Source organism: Eleutherodactylus coqui, chromosome 3, assembly GCF_035609145.1.
Source record: "Eleutherodactylus coqui strain aEleCoq1 chromosome 3, aEleCoq1.hap1, whole genome shotgun sequence".
In the NCBI taxonomy this organism is placed as follows: domain Eukaryota; kingdom Metazoa; phylum Chordata; class Amphibia; order Anura; family Eleutherodactylidae; genus Eleutherodactylus; species Eleutherodactylus coqui.
The window spans coordinates 253,889,092-253,907,441 of NC_089839.1; the positions used below are offsets into that span (position 1 = coordinate 253,889,092).

The 18,350-nt window shown below is 45.9% G+C and overlaps 1 protein-coding gene across 1 annotated transcript in view; it reads left to right on the forward strand.

The window, feature by feature from the left end:
* Positions 1-779: 779 nt before the first annotated feature.
* Positions 780-18,350, forward strand: part of LOC136620006 (calcium-activated chloride channel regulator 1-like) — a 65,995-nt gene continuing 48,424 nt past the window's right edge. Inside the window, exons 1-3 of the mRNA XM_066594739.1 lie at positions 780-938; positions 5,614-5,751; positions 9,314-9,464. Of these exons, the coding sequence (XP_066450836.1) occupies positions 780-938; positions 5,614-5,751; positions 9,314-9,464 (448 nt within the window). The remainder of the gene's footprint in view (positions 939-5,613; positions 5,752-9,313; positions 9,465-18,350) is intronic.

Consider the following 18,350-nt stretch of genomic DNA (forward strand, 5'->3'; position numbering starts at 1 on the left):
CTAGTTTTGAAAGACAGCAAATATATTAAATGCCCAATAACTAAAAAACTTGACATGGTGGCCATTTTTAGGGTCAGATCTAAAATCGGCACCCAAAATTTTGTTAAAAACAGCTAATATTGTTCATGTTATAAAAACGTTGCAAATCAGTACAATGTTTGAGGACACTGAAACTCAGATCAGGCTTTTACTTTATCCAAATCAAGTAACAGGAAATCTTCTAAAATTTATCACCAGGATGTGATCTGTTCTTTTTCCAAAAATAGTTTTATTTTTAAAACATTTCCTAATATTTTTGTGTTTTTATTGTTGGACATGGAGCACTGTTTCCCTATGTCCCGAGTTATGTGTAAAAATCTTGCCGTCCTACAGTACACCCACTGTTTACAGATCATAGTGGCCATTTTCAGTTAGTGAAGGCAAATGGTAGCATATGTAATAAGTACTATGATAAAAGGAATTCAACATTATAAGCTTCTGATATTTGAGGGTTTCCTAGCTTTTGAGTCAACCTAAAGAATAAGAACTGCTTCAAAAGCTGTAATATTACTTCCTGCTGTAATGTACATGAGGGGAAAACACAGAAACTTCCTTAGCTTTTCTCCTTTAAGCCAAATGATGACTAATCTCAATTTACTGCGCTGTAAAGAGATTCATTTTAAGGCTAAACAAAGTCCAAACACAATTTTTACAAGGTATTGGGGTATATAAATGTTGCACTTGAGGAAACTATATTCATATACAGTAGCATGCTGATACAGTTGGCGTAATCCTTGGCCATGACACCAAAAAGTATTTTTGCATTAGTTTTAGTTATTCACATCTTTGCCAAAAGTGAGAGTTCCATGGTAAAACTCACTAATGGAGGATATGATGATATAGTTATCGCTGTCAATCCTAATGTCCAGGAAGATCTCAAGATCATTGAGAAAATTAAGGTAAGAATTAGAATTATATTAAGCTATAGTGTATGATAAAGATGTAGTATATTAATATTGCTTGTAAGGCGGAAAAAAACATCCATCCATCTAGTTAAGCCTTTTATCCATAGAAGAAACAACTATTTTCTTTATCATACGGAAAAATTCCTAACGGATTCCAAATCTGGACATCCGAAGGATCCCTTGAATAATGATGACCCATTTCCAAAAAGAACAGTAACTGTAACTTGTAATATTATTACACTAAAGAAAGGCATCCAGGACTCCTTTGCATTCATGACAACTTCTTCAGGCAGAGAGTTCCACAGTCTCACTGCTCTTACAGAAAAGAACCCCTTTATATGTCAGTGTAAAAATCTTCTTTCCTCTAGACATATAGGATGCCTCCTTGTTATAGATTCAGTCCTTGGTATAAACAGATCATGACAGAGATCTCTGTATTGGTACCTCTTATTTATTTATATTCATTAGGTCTCCCCTCAATTGTCTTTTTACTGAACTAAATAACCTTAATTTTGCTAGTTTTTCTGGACTCTGAAGACAATTTATTTTTCATTTATTACTGTTTATGCACCTTTGTAGCCACTCAAGCTCTGCTACGTCTTTCCTGTGTCTTGGTGCCTAAAACTGTACATAATTTTGAGTTTGCAGTCTGCCTACTGACTTGTAAGGTGATAGAACTGTGGTGGAGATTTACTTAGACTGGCATTGTTTTACACCAGTCTTAATAAAGATTGCATTGCATTGAAGTGCAACAAATGTAGGAAGAGGCAATAGCTTCTTCAGTGAGCCTTGTGTGGCACAGAGTGTAAGCTCTCGCCTACGACCTGAAGGTTGCAAGTTCGATCCCCACGTGAGTCAGGTAGCCAGATCAAGGTTGACTCAGCCTTCCATCCTTCCGAGGTCGGTAAAATGAGAACCCAGCTTGGTGGGGGGTAATTAAGTAATAATTACCTGAAAGCGCTGCGTAATAAGTTGGCGCTATACAAATACCAAGATTTAATTTTAATTTTCTTCACATATTTGAGACATCTTCAAGATGACCATGAACCACAATAAATCTATGCCAGCTATAATTTACATGTTTCTTGGCTTTGGGCTGCTCCCTCCTTTCCAGCTTGTCCCATCCACTTCCTACAAAGGTGGTGAAGTGGATGGGACAAGTTGTTCATTTTTGAACAAGTATGATCTATGCAAAAGATTGAAAATGACACAACTGTGGTGTACATGCAAGCATAAATTTCCCCCTATGCCCCTTTTGATGAACCTCATGATCTTATTTGCCTAGGTTTATGAACCCTAAAAAGCTGCCCATTTTTTATCTTTGCAGTAGAAAGGTAATGGCAGTCATTGCGCAAAAAAATAATTTTTTTGCTGGCTGCAAGATAGTTCTTTAACCCCTTCCCTCCCCATGACGTAAGGGTACTTCATGGGAGCGGGGTACTTCCCATAAAATGACGTACCCTTACATCATAGGGATAGCGCGAGATCATAGCAGATCTGGTGGGAGCTGGCTGTCACTAGCAGCCGGCCTCTGGCTGCGACTGCGGGGGGCATTGGAGATGCGCCCACCCGCTGTTAACCCCTTTCCTGCCGTGATCTAAGTACATCACGGCAGGGAAAGGGTTCACAGAGGGAGCGCGCACCCTCTTTGACTTGAGCCGGTTCTCGCAATGACATCACGAGAGGCCAGCTGGTTGCTATGGCAACAGGATGCCAAATACCGGCGTCCTGTATTGCCATTGCCTAAGATCGCTATAATAAGCGATAAGGCATGGCAGGAGAGAAGTCCTGCCATGCCTTATTGTAGCGATCATTAGGGCTGCAGTTTAAGTCCCTCAGGGGGACACAGATGGTGTAGAAAGAAGCGCAAAATAAAGTACAAAAAATAAAAGTGTAAAAAAAATGTTAAAACACCCTTTTTTATGCTTTTTCTCATATTAGCATAAAAAAAGAAAAAAATCCCAAATATTTGGTATCAACGCGTCTGTAACAACATGTACAATAAATTGAACATGCTTTTTATTCAGCACGGCAAAAAGCGTAAAAAAAACACTAAAAAACTGAGGCAAAATGCTAATTTTTAGCATTTTGCCTCCCAAAAAATGCAATAAAAGTGATAAGAAAAATATGTACCCCAAAATGGTAACAATAAAAACTACAGCTCATCTCGCAAAAAATAAGCCCTCAGAACGCTCCATCCATGGAAAAATAAAAAAAGCTATAGGACTTTGAATGCAGTGATTTTAGAAAAAATAATAATTTCCAAAAAAGGGTTTTTATTGTCTAAGGCCTTAGTCAGAGGCCAATCAGAGGCAAGTCTGACTCACACCCCCTTCACACCCACTGCAGGCCGGCCGCTCTGAACTCCGTCTGCCGGGACACGGTGAGTATATAGATTTTTTTTATTTTTACACTTTTCTGGATGAATTGCAGGGAAGGGCTTATATATTTAAGCCCTTCCCGACAATTCATCCTGCGCTCGCCCGCAGCGCATTGCTTTCAATAGAGTCGGCTGTATTGCCGGCTCCATTGAATTCAATGCGCTGGACAGCTCCAGCCCGTTTCTAATGAAACGCGGCTAGGAGCAGATTTTTCGGGCGATTTTCTTGGCCCCGGTCACGCGATTTGCGATCCGCAAATCGCGCAAAAAACACCCGTGTGACTAAGGCCTTAAAAGTGGAAAAACCTAAAAAAGAAATAAGAATTTTGGTATCGTTGTAATTATACTGTCCCGCAGAAAAAAATGTAGTGTGTCATTTAAGCTGCATAATTACCGCTTTAAAAAAAACTCAAAAAATCTATGGCAGAATTGATGCGTTTTCTCTCCCTACGATCATAAAAAAAAAAATAAAAGTTTTACAATATAGTCTATGTACCCAAAAATGGTACCAATAAAAACTACATTTCGCCGCATAGAAAATCAAGCCCTTATACGGCCACGCCGACGGAAAAATAAAAAAGTTATGGCTTTTGAAAAATGGAGATGAAAAATACTAAAAATCGTTTGGTCCTCAACGCCAAAATAGGCCATGTCCTTAAGGGGTTAAATATGGCTTCACACATAGAATTTTAGCCATATTTTAGCTGGAAGTCAATGGGGAAATATTAAAGCATGTGGTGGTATATTTTTTTGCTCATGCATTTTTTGGGTAACTATTATTGTTTTGCAATCGCAGCAACGTATAGGTTTGACATTTTTAATGCCATTGTTGTATAGAGTTCTCTTCAGGTTATAAAAAGAGCTAGAAAAAAAAAAGTGAATTAAAGCAAAGTGCTATTCAAAAACACTTGGGAAAATGCATGTAGTGTTTTTAAAAAAACTGAATTGTACGTCAGTTTGGACCTGCGTAGATTCTGTGCAGGCACACTGAGAAGCCAAGCTGCGCCTAATACGTGAAGAGCTGTGGCAAGGAAAACCATATTAAGACTTGTATTTAAGATACCAGTCTTAAATTAATTTTTCAGAAAAACACTGCTTTTTGCGGTGTTTTTTCCTGTGTTTTTTAAACACTGTGTATACATTAGTTGTAAGTCAATAGGCAAACAATAAAAAGCAGCACAATGTGTGCTTTCTTGTGGATTTTTCTTGCAACACATTTAGTTGTATAGTTAGTTTACTCTACATCAGAAAACTTACATTGCAGTCCCTGACATAAAGACTGCAGTTTAAAGAAGTTCAGTACAGACTTTCTATCATTAAAGAATGCTGGGAGATTTTAGCTCAGAAGCCTGCTGAATTCCGTATGCAGCTCCATAATAAAGACTATGACTCAGAATGAAGGCAAGATTCTTATAAGAAATCTATAGCAGATATAACACACAGGCCTGGTGACCCCCTAACACCAATTTAAGGACCATAAAACTTTTGCATCTCTTATCAGTTGACTATTTAAGTATTTACTCCTCTGCTCATCCTGTTCTGGTATTATTTAAAGTGCAAATTAATCACTCCATGTCTGTGCCTTTTCTTGTGTTTATGCATCTTCAGATCTATTCCATTATGCCTAAGTAGATTTGAAAGCTTTCTATAACAGCATGTATTTTTGTTAGCCATTGAAAGGCATTATATCTACAAGATTACTTGGTTTCTCTTGCTGACGACAATCACGTTAGGATTGTTGTAGGTAATGCAATATAAAATGAAAAATGGCGCTCAGTGGTGTCTTTGCTTTAGGGTTCGTTCAGACAAGTGTGGTTTTAGCGCATTATAGGCATGTGAAAAGATCGCGTCTAATAGAACCAATGGTTTATTATAGAAGCGTTCACAAGAAGGAATATTAGACGCGCAAAGTACTCGCACCTAACAAAGATAGGACACGTGTGGCTACAAGGCCGGCATCTAAGGTCCGTGGTGCGTGAAAAGACAGGACCTGACCCATCTTTGGTGCATGATGCATGGGAGTCTCCATAGACTCTGGGAGCTGGATGCACCTCCTGATCGCAACATGCACCTCCTGATCGCGTGAATGAGAAATTTCACACCTAATCAAGCTCAGGACTTAATAGCTGGAAATCACCCATTCACGCAATCTTTAGTGCAGTATAGCCGCGATCTCCTCACGCACCTCTACTGCGCTAAAACCACTCTAGTCTGATCAAGCTCTCTGTCATGATAGTTTGGATAGCGGCAATTAACTTTCATTTTATTTACATTTTTTGTTTTCCAAAGGAAATGGTGAAGGAAGCTACAAGTTTTCTATTTGATGCTACAGGCAAAAGGCTCTACATAAAAAGTGTGAAGATTTTGCTTCCCAAATCCTGGACTGCAAATAACTATGGAAGACCGAAAACAGAAACATATGATAAGGTACAGTAAAAGCCAGGATGACTTAAAGGGATTGTGCCAAGATATAAAGTTATCCCCTGTTCATTGGGGGATTACTTTATGATCCTTGGGTATCCGACTGCTGGGACCCTTTATGATCCTGAAAAAAGATGGATAGTTGATAACTTTATCTTGGCACAAGCTCTTTAAATGGAATGAATCATTAGTTTCCTACTGTTTTCAATAAATAGAATTATGTCTGCTGAAGAGAAAAAAATGTGTTTGTTATATTTTATAATGCTGCAGATATTTTTTAATTTAAAAAAACATCCCAAGAACGTCAATGTTGAAAATACAAGTAGCAAGTGATAGTACAGAAGGGAGTGTGTACTTTGGCTGTAATTAATGGGAGTAACTCGTCAAAGATGTGCCAATAGATTAATTCAGTTTCTAGAAGTGATGAAGTACACAGTCTTCTTCACAGTCAGGAGACTTCATAAAGCTCAATTCCATAATAACGTCTGGTGCCCCTTAGCAAACAGAACTTTTTTTTAAATGGCATTGGGTCTGCTGTATAGTTTACTATGGTGGCGGATTTTCTAGGGCTGTCTCTCAAGAGGTTTTACCTGTCATGCAGACACCAGCCATCTTCAGTGGGATGAAATAGAAAAACACACAATTACACCATTTTGGAGGGTTTCTGTTTTTACCACATTCATGGTGTGGTAATAATGACATGGTACCTGAATTCTATGAGTCAGTATGATTATGGTGATACCAAATGTATATAGCTTTTTAGGTTATGCTAATTTAAAAAAAAATTGTTAATAAAAATTGCATTTGACATCATATTCTGACATCCATAATTTTTTTACATTTCCGTTGATGGAGCTGAAATAGGGCTTGTATGTTTCGAGATAAGCTCTAGTTTCTATTTGTACCATTTTGGAGTACATACAATTTTTTGATCATTTCGCTTTCAATATTTTTAGGGAGATCGGGTGACTAAAAAAGTAGAATTCTGGCGTTCTTTATTATGGTGTTCACTGTTCAAGATAAATAATGAAAATTGAATAGATTGGACTTTTACATACACAGCAATAACAGTTCTGCTCTTTTTTATTGTGTTGATTTTTTTTATACATATACTGGGATAACAGTGGTTTTCAGCCTGTAATATAATTTTATTTTTCCATTACTTAAAGGCGTTAAACCAGAATAGACATATAGTCTGATCAGTGGGAGTCTCAATGCTGGAACCCCCACGATCCCAAGAACGGGGGTCCTGTTTCCCCCTCTTCTCATCATTGTGGGCTCACTGTGCAGCACCAGCTATCTCCATTAGTGCCATTGAAAATAAAGGAAGTGATACTGCACATGCGTGACTGACACTTCATTCGGTCTCTTCCTTCTCCTAACTGTGATGGGGTTGCTATGAGGCACAATGTGGAGAAGGAGACAAGACTATGGGACTTAAACTTAAGTATAGCAATTAGAGATGAGCGAGCATACTCGTCCAAGCTTGATACTCGTTCGAGTATTAGGGTGTTCGAGATGCTCGTTACTCGTAACGAGTACCACGTGATGTTCGAGTTACTTTCACTTTCTTCCCTGAGAAATTTGCGCGCTTTTCTGGCCAATAGAAAGACAGGGAAGGCATTACAACTTCCCCCTGCAACGTTCAAGCCCTATACCACCCCCCTGCAGTAAGTGGCTGGCGAGATTAGGTGTCACCCGAGTATTGAAATCTGCCCCTCCCGCGGCTCACTACGGATGCATTCTGACATTAGTTCAGGGAAAGTGCTATCGTGTTGGAGTTGCTATAGGGAGAGTGTTAGGAGTATTTTAGGTTTCAAGAACCCCAACGGTCCTTCTTAAGGCCATAAATCTTCTCTATATGTGCTGAATGGGGCCGGCGGCAGCAGCGCCGACCCCATTGAGAACATATAGAAGACAAATCCTTCTTCTCTGCCACAGCTGTAACAGCTATGGCAGAGAAGAACGATGTTTGCCCATTGAATTCAATGGAGCCAGCAATACAGCAGGTTCCACTGAAAGCAATGGGCTGCCGGCGTGCGCGGGGATGAATTGTCAGGAAGGGGTTAAATATATAACCCCTTCCCTGCAATTATCCAGAAATGTGTTACAATAAAAATATATACCGGCGTATAAGGCGACGGGGCGTATAAGACGACCCCCCAACTGTCACCTTATACGCCGGCAATACAGTGGAGCAAAGAATAAAAATCATTACTTACTTCTTCTGACGTTCTGCGGCGCTCCTGCAGGCTGTCACTCCCTCCTGGTGTTCTGCGGTGCTCCTGCAGGCTGTTGCTCCCTCCTGGTTCCCGGCAGAGCATTGATTTCTCTACGAAGGGCTTTAAATCCCCGCCTCCAGAAACACACGTGCCTTCAGCCAATCACAGCCAATGACAATGATGTCATTGAATGGCTGTGATTGGCTGTGTTTCTGGAGGCGGGGATTTCAAGCCCTGCGTCCAGAAAGCAATACTCTGCCGTGGACCAGGAGGGAGCAACAGCCTGCAGGAGCGCCGCAGAACGTCAGAAGAAGTAAGTAATGATTTTTATTCTTTGCTCCACTGTATTGCCGGCATATAAGGTGACAGTTGGGGGGTCGTCTTATACGCCCCGTCGCCTTATACGCCGGTATATATTTTTATTGTAACACATTTCTGGATGAATTGCAGGGAAGGGGTTATATATTTAACCCCTTCCCGACAATTCATCCTGCGATCGCCGGCAGCCCATTGCTTTCAGTGGAACCTGCTGTATTGCTGGCTCCATTGAATTCAATGGGCAAACATTGTTCTTCTCTGCCACAGCTGTTACAGCTATGGCAGAGGAGAACGATCTTTACGCTGACAGTGCGGGGGGGGGGGGCACTCTTGCCGCTATTGTGGCTTAATAGTGGGACCTGTGAACTTGAGATGCAGCCCAACATGTAGCCCCTCGCCTGCCCTATCCGTTGCTGTGTCGTTCCCATCACTTTCTTGAATTGCCCCGATTTTCACAAATGAAAACCTTAGCGAGCATCGGCGATATACAAAAATGCTCTGGTCGCCCATTGACTTCAATGGGGTTCGTTACTCGAAACGAACCCTCGAGCATTGCGAAAATTTCGTCCCGAGTAACGAGCACCCGAGCATTTTGGTGCTCGCTCATCTCTAATAGCAATATATTAAATGTTTGTCAGCATCTCATTAAGCCCTGCTGCAAACACGGCTTAATAGGCTGAGGTCCATGACAGCACCTTGCGATCTAATTGCAAAAAGGCAGTTTGGGGGGAAAGAGAGATCCTCTTCTTCTGTCATCCATTTAATTGCCACAGTCAGCGTTCACTATAGCATTTAAAAAGTCAACAGTTAGGATCTGAGTTATCTTTGATGACCACTTTGGCTGGTTATCAACTGTAATAGATAGCCGGCACCTGCTGCATTTGAAGTGTGTTCGGCTCCCAAGCCCCTTCCATACTAACCCCATATATATCCTATGCTAATAAACGTCAGATTTTGTGAAAGGGTTAATGGTTTGCAATCACGATTGCTACCATAATGATAATGTATTCCTGTGTTTATAATGATAGGCAGATATTATCATCGACAGTCCGAACCTGAAGTATGGAGATGAACCTTATACTCAACAGTATGGACAGTGTGGGGATCCAGGACAATTCATTCACCTTACCCAAAAATTTGTAACTGATGACAGTGTCATCCAAACCTATGGACCCCGAGGTAAAAGGAGAAGCTTTTTGTTCTTTCTTTTTTGTTGGTAGTTGTATTATACAATATCTTGTTCTTCTAATATTATTGAGTGTGAAGTTCTGATGCCTAAAATGTTATGCTGGCCTAGTGTGCAAATGAACAAATATTTACTGTGATAAGAGGAAATGTATTTTGTTTTATTTTGAAAACAAGAATCAATAAAGTTTTCTAAAAATCACAAAATAATCAGCACAAAAAAAATCTTCAAATCAAAAAATCAGGACATCCCCTTTTTATAGTGAAGAGAGTCCAGTGATTATTATTAGAGATGAGCGAGCACCAAAATGCTTGGGTGCTCGGTACTCGGGACGAAATTATCGCGATGCTCGAGGGTTCGTTTCGAGTAACGAACCCCATTGAAGTCAATGGGCGACCCGAGCATTTTTGTATTTCGCCAATGCTCGCTAAGGTTTCCTTGTGTGAAAATCTGGGCAATTCAAGAAAGTGATGGGAACGACACAGCAACGGATAGGGCAGGCGAGGGGCAACATGTTGGGCTGCATCTCAAGTTCACAGGTCCCACTATTAAGCCACAATAGCGGCAAGAGTGGGCCCCCCCTATCCCAAAAACTTTTACTTCTGAAAAGCCCTCATTAGCAATGCATACCTTAGCTAAGCACCACACTACCTCCAACAAAGCACAATCACTGCCTGCATGACACTCCACTGCCACTTCTCCTGGGTTACATGCTGCCCAACCGCCCCCCCTCCCCCCCACAGCGCACACCAAAGTGTCCCTGCGCAGCCTTCAGCTGCCCTAATGCCACACCTCCCTCATGTCTATTTAGAAGTGCGTCTGCCATGAGGAGGAACCGCAGGCACACACTGCAGAGGTTGGCATGGCTGGGCAGCGACCCTCTTTAAAAGGGGCGGGGCGATAGCCCACAATGCTGTACAGAAGCAATGAGAAATAGAATCCTGTGCCACCGCCATCAGGAGCTGCACACGTGGGCATAGCAATGGGGAACCTTTGTGCCACACACTATTCATTCTGTCAAGGTGTCTCTACATGCCCCAGTCAGACCGGGCTTTTTAATTCATAGACACAGGCAGGTACAACTCCCTATTGTGAAGTCCCTGTCGACCGACAGCATGGGTGGCTCCCTGGAACCCACCGGCGGTACATAAAAATATCCCATTGCAGTGCCCAACACAGCTGAGGTAGTAATGTCGTGCTTAATGCAGGTGGGCTTCGGCCCACACTGCATGCCCCAGTCAGACTGGGGTTCTTTACAAGTGGTAACAGATGCATTTATAATTCCCTGTGGACCCACAGCATGGGTGGGTGCCAGGAAGCCACCGGCGGTACATAGAAATATCCCATTGCATTGCCCAACACAGCTGAGGTAGTAATGTCGTGCTTAATGCAGGTGGGCTTCGGCCCACACTGCATGCCCCAGTCTGACTGGGGTTCTTTACAAGTGGACACATGTAGGTTAAACTCCGTGTGCACCTACAGCATGGGTGGCTCCCTGCAACCCACCGGCGGTACATAAAAATATCCCATTGCAGTGCCCAACACAGCTGATGTAACGTCACGTCAGCTGTAATGCAGGTGGGCTAAAAATTTATTCGATTACACTGTAGGCGAGGGCCCACAAAAATTGCTGTATCAACAGTACTAATGTACATCCAAAAAATTGGCCATGCCCAACCAAGAGGGCAGGTGAAACCCATTAATCGCTTTGGTTAATGTGGCTTAAGTGGTAACTAGGCCTGGAGGCAGCCCAGTTTAATGAAAAATTGGTTCAAGTTAAAGTTTCAACGCTTTTAAGAGCATTGAAACATATAAAAATTGTTTAGAAAAATTAGATGAGTGAGCCTTGTGGCTCTAAGAAAAATTGCCCGTTCAGCGTGATTACGTGAGGTTTCAGGAGGAGGAGCAGGAGGAGGAGGAGGAATATTAGACACAGATTGATGAAGCAGAAATGTCCGCGTTTTGGATGGTGAGAGAGAACGTAGCTTCCATCCGCGGGTGCAGCCTACGTATTGCTTACGTATCGCTGCTGTCCGCTGGTGGAGAAGAGAAGTCTGGGGAAATCCAAGCTTTGTTCATCTTGATGAGTGTTAGCCTGTCGGCACAGTCGGTTGACAGGCGGGTACGCTTATCTGTGATGATTCCCCCAGCCGCACTAAACACCCTCTCCGTCAAGACGCTAGCCGCAGGACAAGCAAGCACCTCCAGGGCATACAGCGCTAGTTCAGGCCACGTGTCCAGCTTCGACACCCAGTAGTTGTAGGTGGCAGAGGCGTCACGGAGGATGGTCGTGCGATCGGCTACGTACTCCCTCACCATCCTTTTACAGTGCTCCCGCCGACTCAGCCTTGACTGGGGAGCGGTGACACAGTCTTGCTGGGAAGCCATATAGCTGTCCAGGCCCTTAAAGACTGTTGCACTGCCTGGGCTGTACATGCTGCTCGATCTGCGCACCTCCCCTGCTACCTGTCCCTCGGAACTGCGCCTTCTGCCACTAGCGCTGTCGGATTGGAATTTTACCATCAGCTTGTCCGCCAGGGTCCTGTGGTATAGCAACACTCTCGAACCCCTTTCCTCTTAGGGAATCAGAGTGGCAAGGTTCTCCTTATAGCGTGGGTCGAGCAGTGTGTACACCCAGTAATCCGTAGTGGCCAGAATGCGTGTAACGCGAGGGTCACGAGAAAGGCATCCTAACATGAAGTCAGCCATGTGTGCCAGGGTACCTGTACGCAACACATGGCTGTCTTCACTAGGAAGATCACTTTCAGGATCCTCCTCCTCCTCCTCCTCCTCCTCCTCCTCCTCCGCCTCCTCCTCCTCAGGCCATACACGCTGAAAGGATGACAGGCAAGCAGCATGGGTACCGTCAGCAGTGGGCCAAGCTGTCTCTTCCCCCTCCTCCTCCTCATCCTCCTCCTCCTCCTCCTGAACGCGCTGAGATGTAGACAGGAGGGTGCTCTGACTATCCAGCGACATACTGTCTTCCCCCGCCTCTGTTTCCGAGCGCAAAGCATCTGCCTTTATGCTTTGCAGGGAACTTCTCAAGATGCAAAGCAGAGGAATGGTGACGCTAATGATTGCAGCATCGCCGCTCACCACCTGGGTCGACTGCTCAAAGTTTCCAAGGACCTTGCAGATGTCTGCCAACCAGGCCCACTCTTCTGAAAAGAATTGAGGAGGCTGACTCCCACTGCGCCGCCCATGTTGGAGTTGGTATTCCACTATAGCTCTACGCTGCTCATAGAGCCTGGCCAACATGTGGAGCGTAGAGTTCCACCGTGTGGGCACGTCGCACAGCAGTCGGTGCACTGGCAGATTAAAGCGATGTTGCAGGGTGCGCAGGGAGGCAGCGTCCGTGTGGGACTTGCGGAAATGTGCGCAGAGCCGGCGCACCTTTACGAGCAGGTCAGACAAGCGTGGGTAGCTTTTCAGAAAGCGCTGAACCACCAAATTAAAGACGTGGGCCAGGCATGGCACATGCGTGAGGCTGCCGAGCTGCAGAGCCGCCACCAGGTTACGGCCGTTGTCACACACGACCATGCCCGGTTGGAGGCTCAGCGGCGCAAGCCAACGGTCGGTCCAACCTCGAGACAGAGGTTGAGGAGGAGGAGGAGGGTGCTTTAGTGGAGGAAGCATACACCGCCGAACATACCACCACCGAGCTGGGGCCCGCAATTCTGGGGGTGGGTAGGACGTGAGCGGTCACAGGCTCTGACTCTGTCCCAGCCTCCACTAAATTCACCCAATGTGCCGTCAGGGAGATGTAGTGGCCCTGCCCGCCTGTGCTTGTCCACGTGTCCGTAGTTAAGTGGACCTTGCCACTAACCGCGTTGGTGAGGGCGCGTACAATGTTGCGGGAGACGTGGTCGTGCAGGGCTGGGACGGCACATCGGGAAAAGTAGTGGTGACTGGGAACTGAGTAGCGCGGGGCCGCCGCCGCCATCATAGCTTTGAAAGCCTCCGTTTCCACAACCCTATACGGCAGCATCTCAAGGCTGATAAATTTGGCTATGTGGACGGTTAACGATTGAGCGTGCGGGTGCGTGGCGGCGTACTTGCGCTTGCGCTCCAACACTTGCGCTAGCGACGGCTGGACTGTGCGGTGCGAGACATTGGTGGATGGGGCCGAGGACAGCGGAGGTGAGGGTGTGGGTGCAGGCCAGGAGACAGTAGTGCCTGTGTCCTGAGAGGGGGGTTGGATCTCAGTGGCAGGTTTGGGCACAGGGGGAGAGGCAGCGGTGCAAACCGGAGGCGGCGAACGGCCTTCGTCCCACCTTGTGGGGTGCTTGGCCATCATATGTCCGCGCATGCTGGTGGTGGTGAGGCTGTTGGTGGTGGCTCCCCGGCTGATCTTGGCGCAACAAAGGTTGCACACCACTGTTCGTCGGTCGTCAGGCGTCTCTGTGAAAAACTGCCAGACCTTAGAGCACCTCGGGCTCTGCAGGGTGGCATGGCGCGAGGGTGCGCTTTGGGAAGCAGTTGGTGGATTATTCGGTCTGGCCCTGCCTCTACCCCTGGCCACCGCACTGCCTCTTGCAACCTGCCCTGCTGCTGCCCGTGCCTCCCCCTCTGAAGACCTGTCCTGTGTAGGCGTTGCACACCAGGTGGGGTCAGTCACCTCATCGTCCTGCTGCTCTTCCTCCGAATCCTCTGTGCGCTCCTCCCTCGGACTTACTGCCCTTACTACTACCTCACTGCAAGACAACTGTTTCTCATCGTCATCGTCCTCTTCACCCACAGAAAGTTCTTGAGACAGTTGGCGGAAGTCCTCAGCCTCATCCCCCGGACCCCGGGAACTTTCGAATGGTTGGGCATCAGTGACGATAAACTCCTCTGGTGGGAGAGGAACCACTGCTGCCCAATCTGAGCAGGGGCCCGAGAACAGTTCCTGGGAGTCTTCCCGCTCCTGAGCATGTGTCATTGTAGTGGAGTGAGGAGGCTGGGAGGAAGGAGGAGCAGCAGACAGAGGATTCGGATTTGCAGCAGTGGACGGCGCAGAACTGTGGCTGGACGATAGGTTGCTCGAAGCACTTTCTGCCATCCAGGACAGGACCTGCTCACACTGCTCATTTTCTAATAAAGGTCTCCCGCGTGGACCCATTAATTGGGCGATGAATGTGGGGACGCCAGAAACGTGCCTCTCTCCTAATCGCGCAGCAGTCGGCTGCGACACACCTGGATCAGGAGCTCGGCCTGTGCCCACACCCTCACTTGGCCCTCCGCGTCCTCGGCCGCGTCCACGTCCTCTAGGCCTACCCCTACCCCTCAGCATGCTGTATTACCAGTGATTTGATTTCACAGGCAGGAAATAAATTGGCGCAAGCCTGCAGGCCAAATATAATTTTTTCCCTTTTGTTTAAAAGGAAAGGCCCACTGCCTCTAGTGAAAGAATAATAAGTTTAATAACTGTGTTGCGGCCCTGCAAAAGTGTCACAGAACTTTACTGTTGCAGAGTTATTAACTGTGGCAGAGCAGGTATTTCCCAGGCAGGAAAGAAATTGGCGCAAGGCTGCACTCAACCGTAGCTGGTTGCGTCTGATTTTTTTACGTTCTCCACGCAGCACACATGTACCCAGAGCCCTGACGGCTGTCAGAGGCAGGGCAAATATAATTTTTTCCCTTTTGTTTAAAAGGAAAGGCCCACTGTGCCTATTCAATGACTAATATAACAGTGTTGCGGCCCTGCAAAAGTGTCACAGAACTTTACTGTTGCAGAGTTATTAACTGTGGCAGAGCAGGTATTTCCCAGGCAGGAAAGAAATTGGCGCAAGGCTGCACTCAACCGTAGCTGGTTGCGTCTGATTTTTTTACATTCTCCACGCAGCACACACGTACCCAGAGCCCTGACGGCTGTCAGAGGCAGGGCAAATATAATTTTTTCCCTTTTTTTTAAAAGGAAAGGTCCACTGTGCCTATTCAATGACTAATATAACAGTGTTGCGGCCCTGCAAAAGTGTCACAGAACTTTACTGTTGCAGAGTTATTAACTGTGGCAGAGCAGGTATTTCCCAGGCAGGAAAGAAATTGGCGCAAGGCTGCACTCAACCGTAACTGGTTGCGTCTGATTTTTTTACGTTCTCCACGCAGCACACACGTACACAGAGCCCTTAAGACTGACAGAGGCAGGGCAAATATACTTTTTTCCCTTTTGTTTAAAAGGAAAGGCCCACTGTGCCTATTCAATTACTAATAACTGTGTTGTGGCCCTGCCTACACAATTCTGTGCCTGTAGTATCAATGCAGGGTGCAATGCTCTGCACCGCCGATTTTGAGAAAAAAAAAAAAAGGAACACAGCTAACAGCAGCCAGCACAGTACTGCAGACGGTTAAATGTGGCCCTAGAAAGGACCGTTGAGGTTCTTGAAGGCTACACTCACTCCTAACACTCTCCCTGCCTAAGCACCACTTCTGTCCCTAATGCCGGGTGCAATGCTCTGCACTGCCGATTTTGAGAAAAAAAAAAATTTTCTCCACTGCTAACAGCAGCCTGCACACACGTAGATGTGGCCCTAAGAAGGACCGTTGGGGTTCTTGAAGCCTACACTCACTACAAACACTCTCCCTACAGCAACTCCAATAGAACAGCACTGTCCCTGAGCTAACTCACAAGGCATGTGTGGCGAGCCGCGGGAGGGGCCGACTTTTATACTCGGGTGACATCTGATCGCCCCAGCCACTCACAGCAGGGGGGTGGTATAGGGCTTGAACGTCACAGGGGGAAGTTGTAATGCCTTCCCTGTCTTTCAATTGGCCAGAAAAGCGCGCTAACGTCTCAGAGAGGAAACTGAAAGTAACCAGAACACCGCGTGGTGCTCGTTACGAGTAACGAGCATCCCGAACACGCTAATATTCGCCCGAGCATCAAGCTCGGACGAGTACGTTCGCTCATCTCTAATTATTATCTGATCACGGTTAGACTGGTTTGCTGTAAATCTTAGTACAACCCCTTTTACTATGACAACTTTGCAGCTCTTACAGTAAAGACATAGTGGATGTCCCCTTGTTATAATTATAGTTTGTCATTGGCTGTGTCAGCTGGGATGTCCCGTCTACAAGCTGCTGCAGCCTGTAAACAACACATCATAGGGAAGATGTAGTGCTGGACACAGCAGAAAGGCGGGAGAGGTGAGTACAGGATGTGGCAAGTTGGGTTCTATCGCCTCTGGATCGGAAATGGCGCACCACACATGTAGATAACGCTCGGGAGACATGGATCTCATTAGAACTGGCGCCTGTCAGCATTTATTTGTACAACACAGCAAATGTATCTCAGCATACCATAAACACAGTCCATAATTCTAGGGTTCACAACCCACAGGGTGGGTGAATGTTCTCTATTGTCACCAACACATTGCTGCCCTGCATATCTCTACATAAACCCAGAACGTCACTAACCCCTCCCGGGGTATCTGGAGGGCGATTGGCCCAAAGTGGTCCACACAGATCATTCTTCAAGTTCCTGATGCAGCTCCTTCACCACCTCTAACTGGTCCACACTGGACATCTGGCTTTCAGCCCTTCCAGCTCTACTGAATTGTAACTTACACCGCGAGTGTGACAGGAACAGACTTTTATGTTGCTTCCTGCCACACCCAGCAGGTGTTAACCCTTTCTTTCAGGTTGAGGTTAACTAAACTACACAGTAACTGCACTCAGAGTCCCTCTACAGGCCACTTTTGCTACTGCATTACCACTGGGCTCATTTGTTATTTTTGCACATGTGGAGCTTGTTTACACAAAAATGCAATAAGTTGGGCAACCCCTTTAAAGGGGTCATGCTGAGAACATAACTTCTGTGTGGGTATTCAGCACATGTTTAGTGTCTCCCTGGTGACTGTCGACATCATAAATTATGTTACGCACACGTGCCAGGTCCCGTAATGCACATGTATGAAACACAAGGCCCGCAGGCCAAATCTGGCCCGCTGCCCCGTGTTTTGTGGCCCGCAGCGTGCCAACGCCGCTCACCACTGCAGCGATTACCAGCTGGGGTGCCGTAGCTCCCCGCTGGTAATCATGCTGCTAGGGCTGTTTCCAGCGCACACTGACGTCAGTGTGCAGCCGGGATCCTCCTCCCCTGAGTCCCCTGCTCTTCAGTTCCGCAGGAGAGGACTCAGGGAGGAAGCGTTCCGGGCTACACACTGATGTCAGTGTGCACCCAGGCTCAGCGCTAGCAGAGGGGGAGCGGCGCTGACAGCAAGGAGGAGGTAAGTATATGGGATAGGGGGGAACTATTATTACCGAGGGAGGGCTTATTACCGAGGGGGGGTTATTATTATTACCGAGGGGGTCTTATTATTATTACTGAGGGGGCTTATTATTACTGGGGGGCTTATTATTATTACTGAGGAGGAGGGCTTATTATTACTGAGGGGGGGCTTAATTATTACTACTGGGGGGGGGCTTAATTATTACTACCAAGGGGGGCTTAATAATTACTACCGAGTCGGGGCTTATTATTACTACCAAGGGGGGGCTGCTTATTACCACCGAGGGGGAACTGCTTATTATTACTACCGAGAGGGGCTGCTTATTATTACTACCGAGGAGGGGCTGCTTAGTATTACTACCGAGGGGGGTGCTGCTTATTATTGCTACCAGGGGAGGGGGTTATTATTACTACTGAGGGGGGCTTATTATTATTACTCAGGGGGGGGTTAATCTTATTACTGAGGGGGGTTAATGTTGCTATGGGGGTATTACTACTGAGGGGATTAATATTACTAATTGGGCCACTGTGGGGGTTGTTATTTTTACTGGGGCCACTATCAGGGTCACTATTTTTACTGGGGCCACTATGAGGGTCACTATTAGGGCTCGTTCACACAGGCGTAATTGTATTTCGTCCGCATAAATACGCTGCATATTTGCGCAATCGA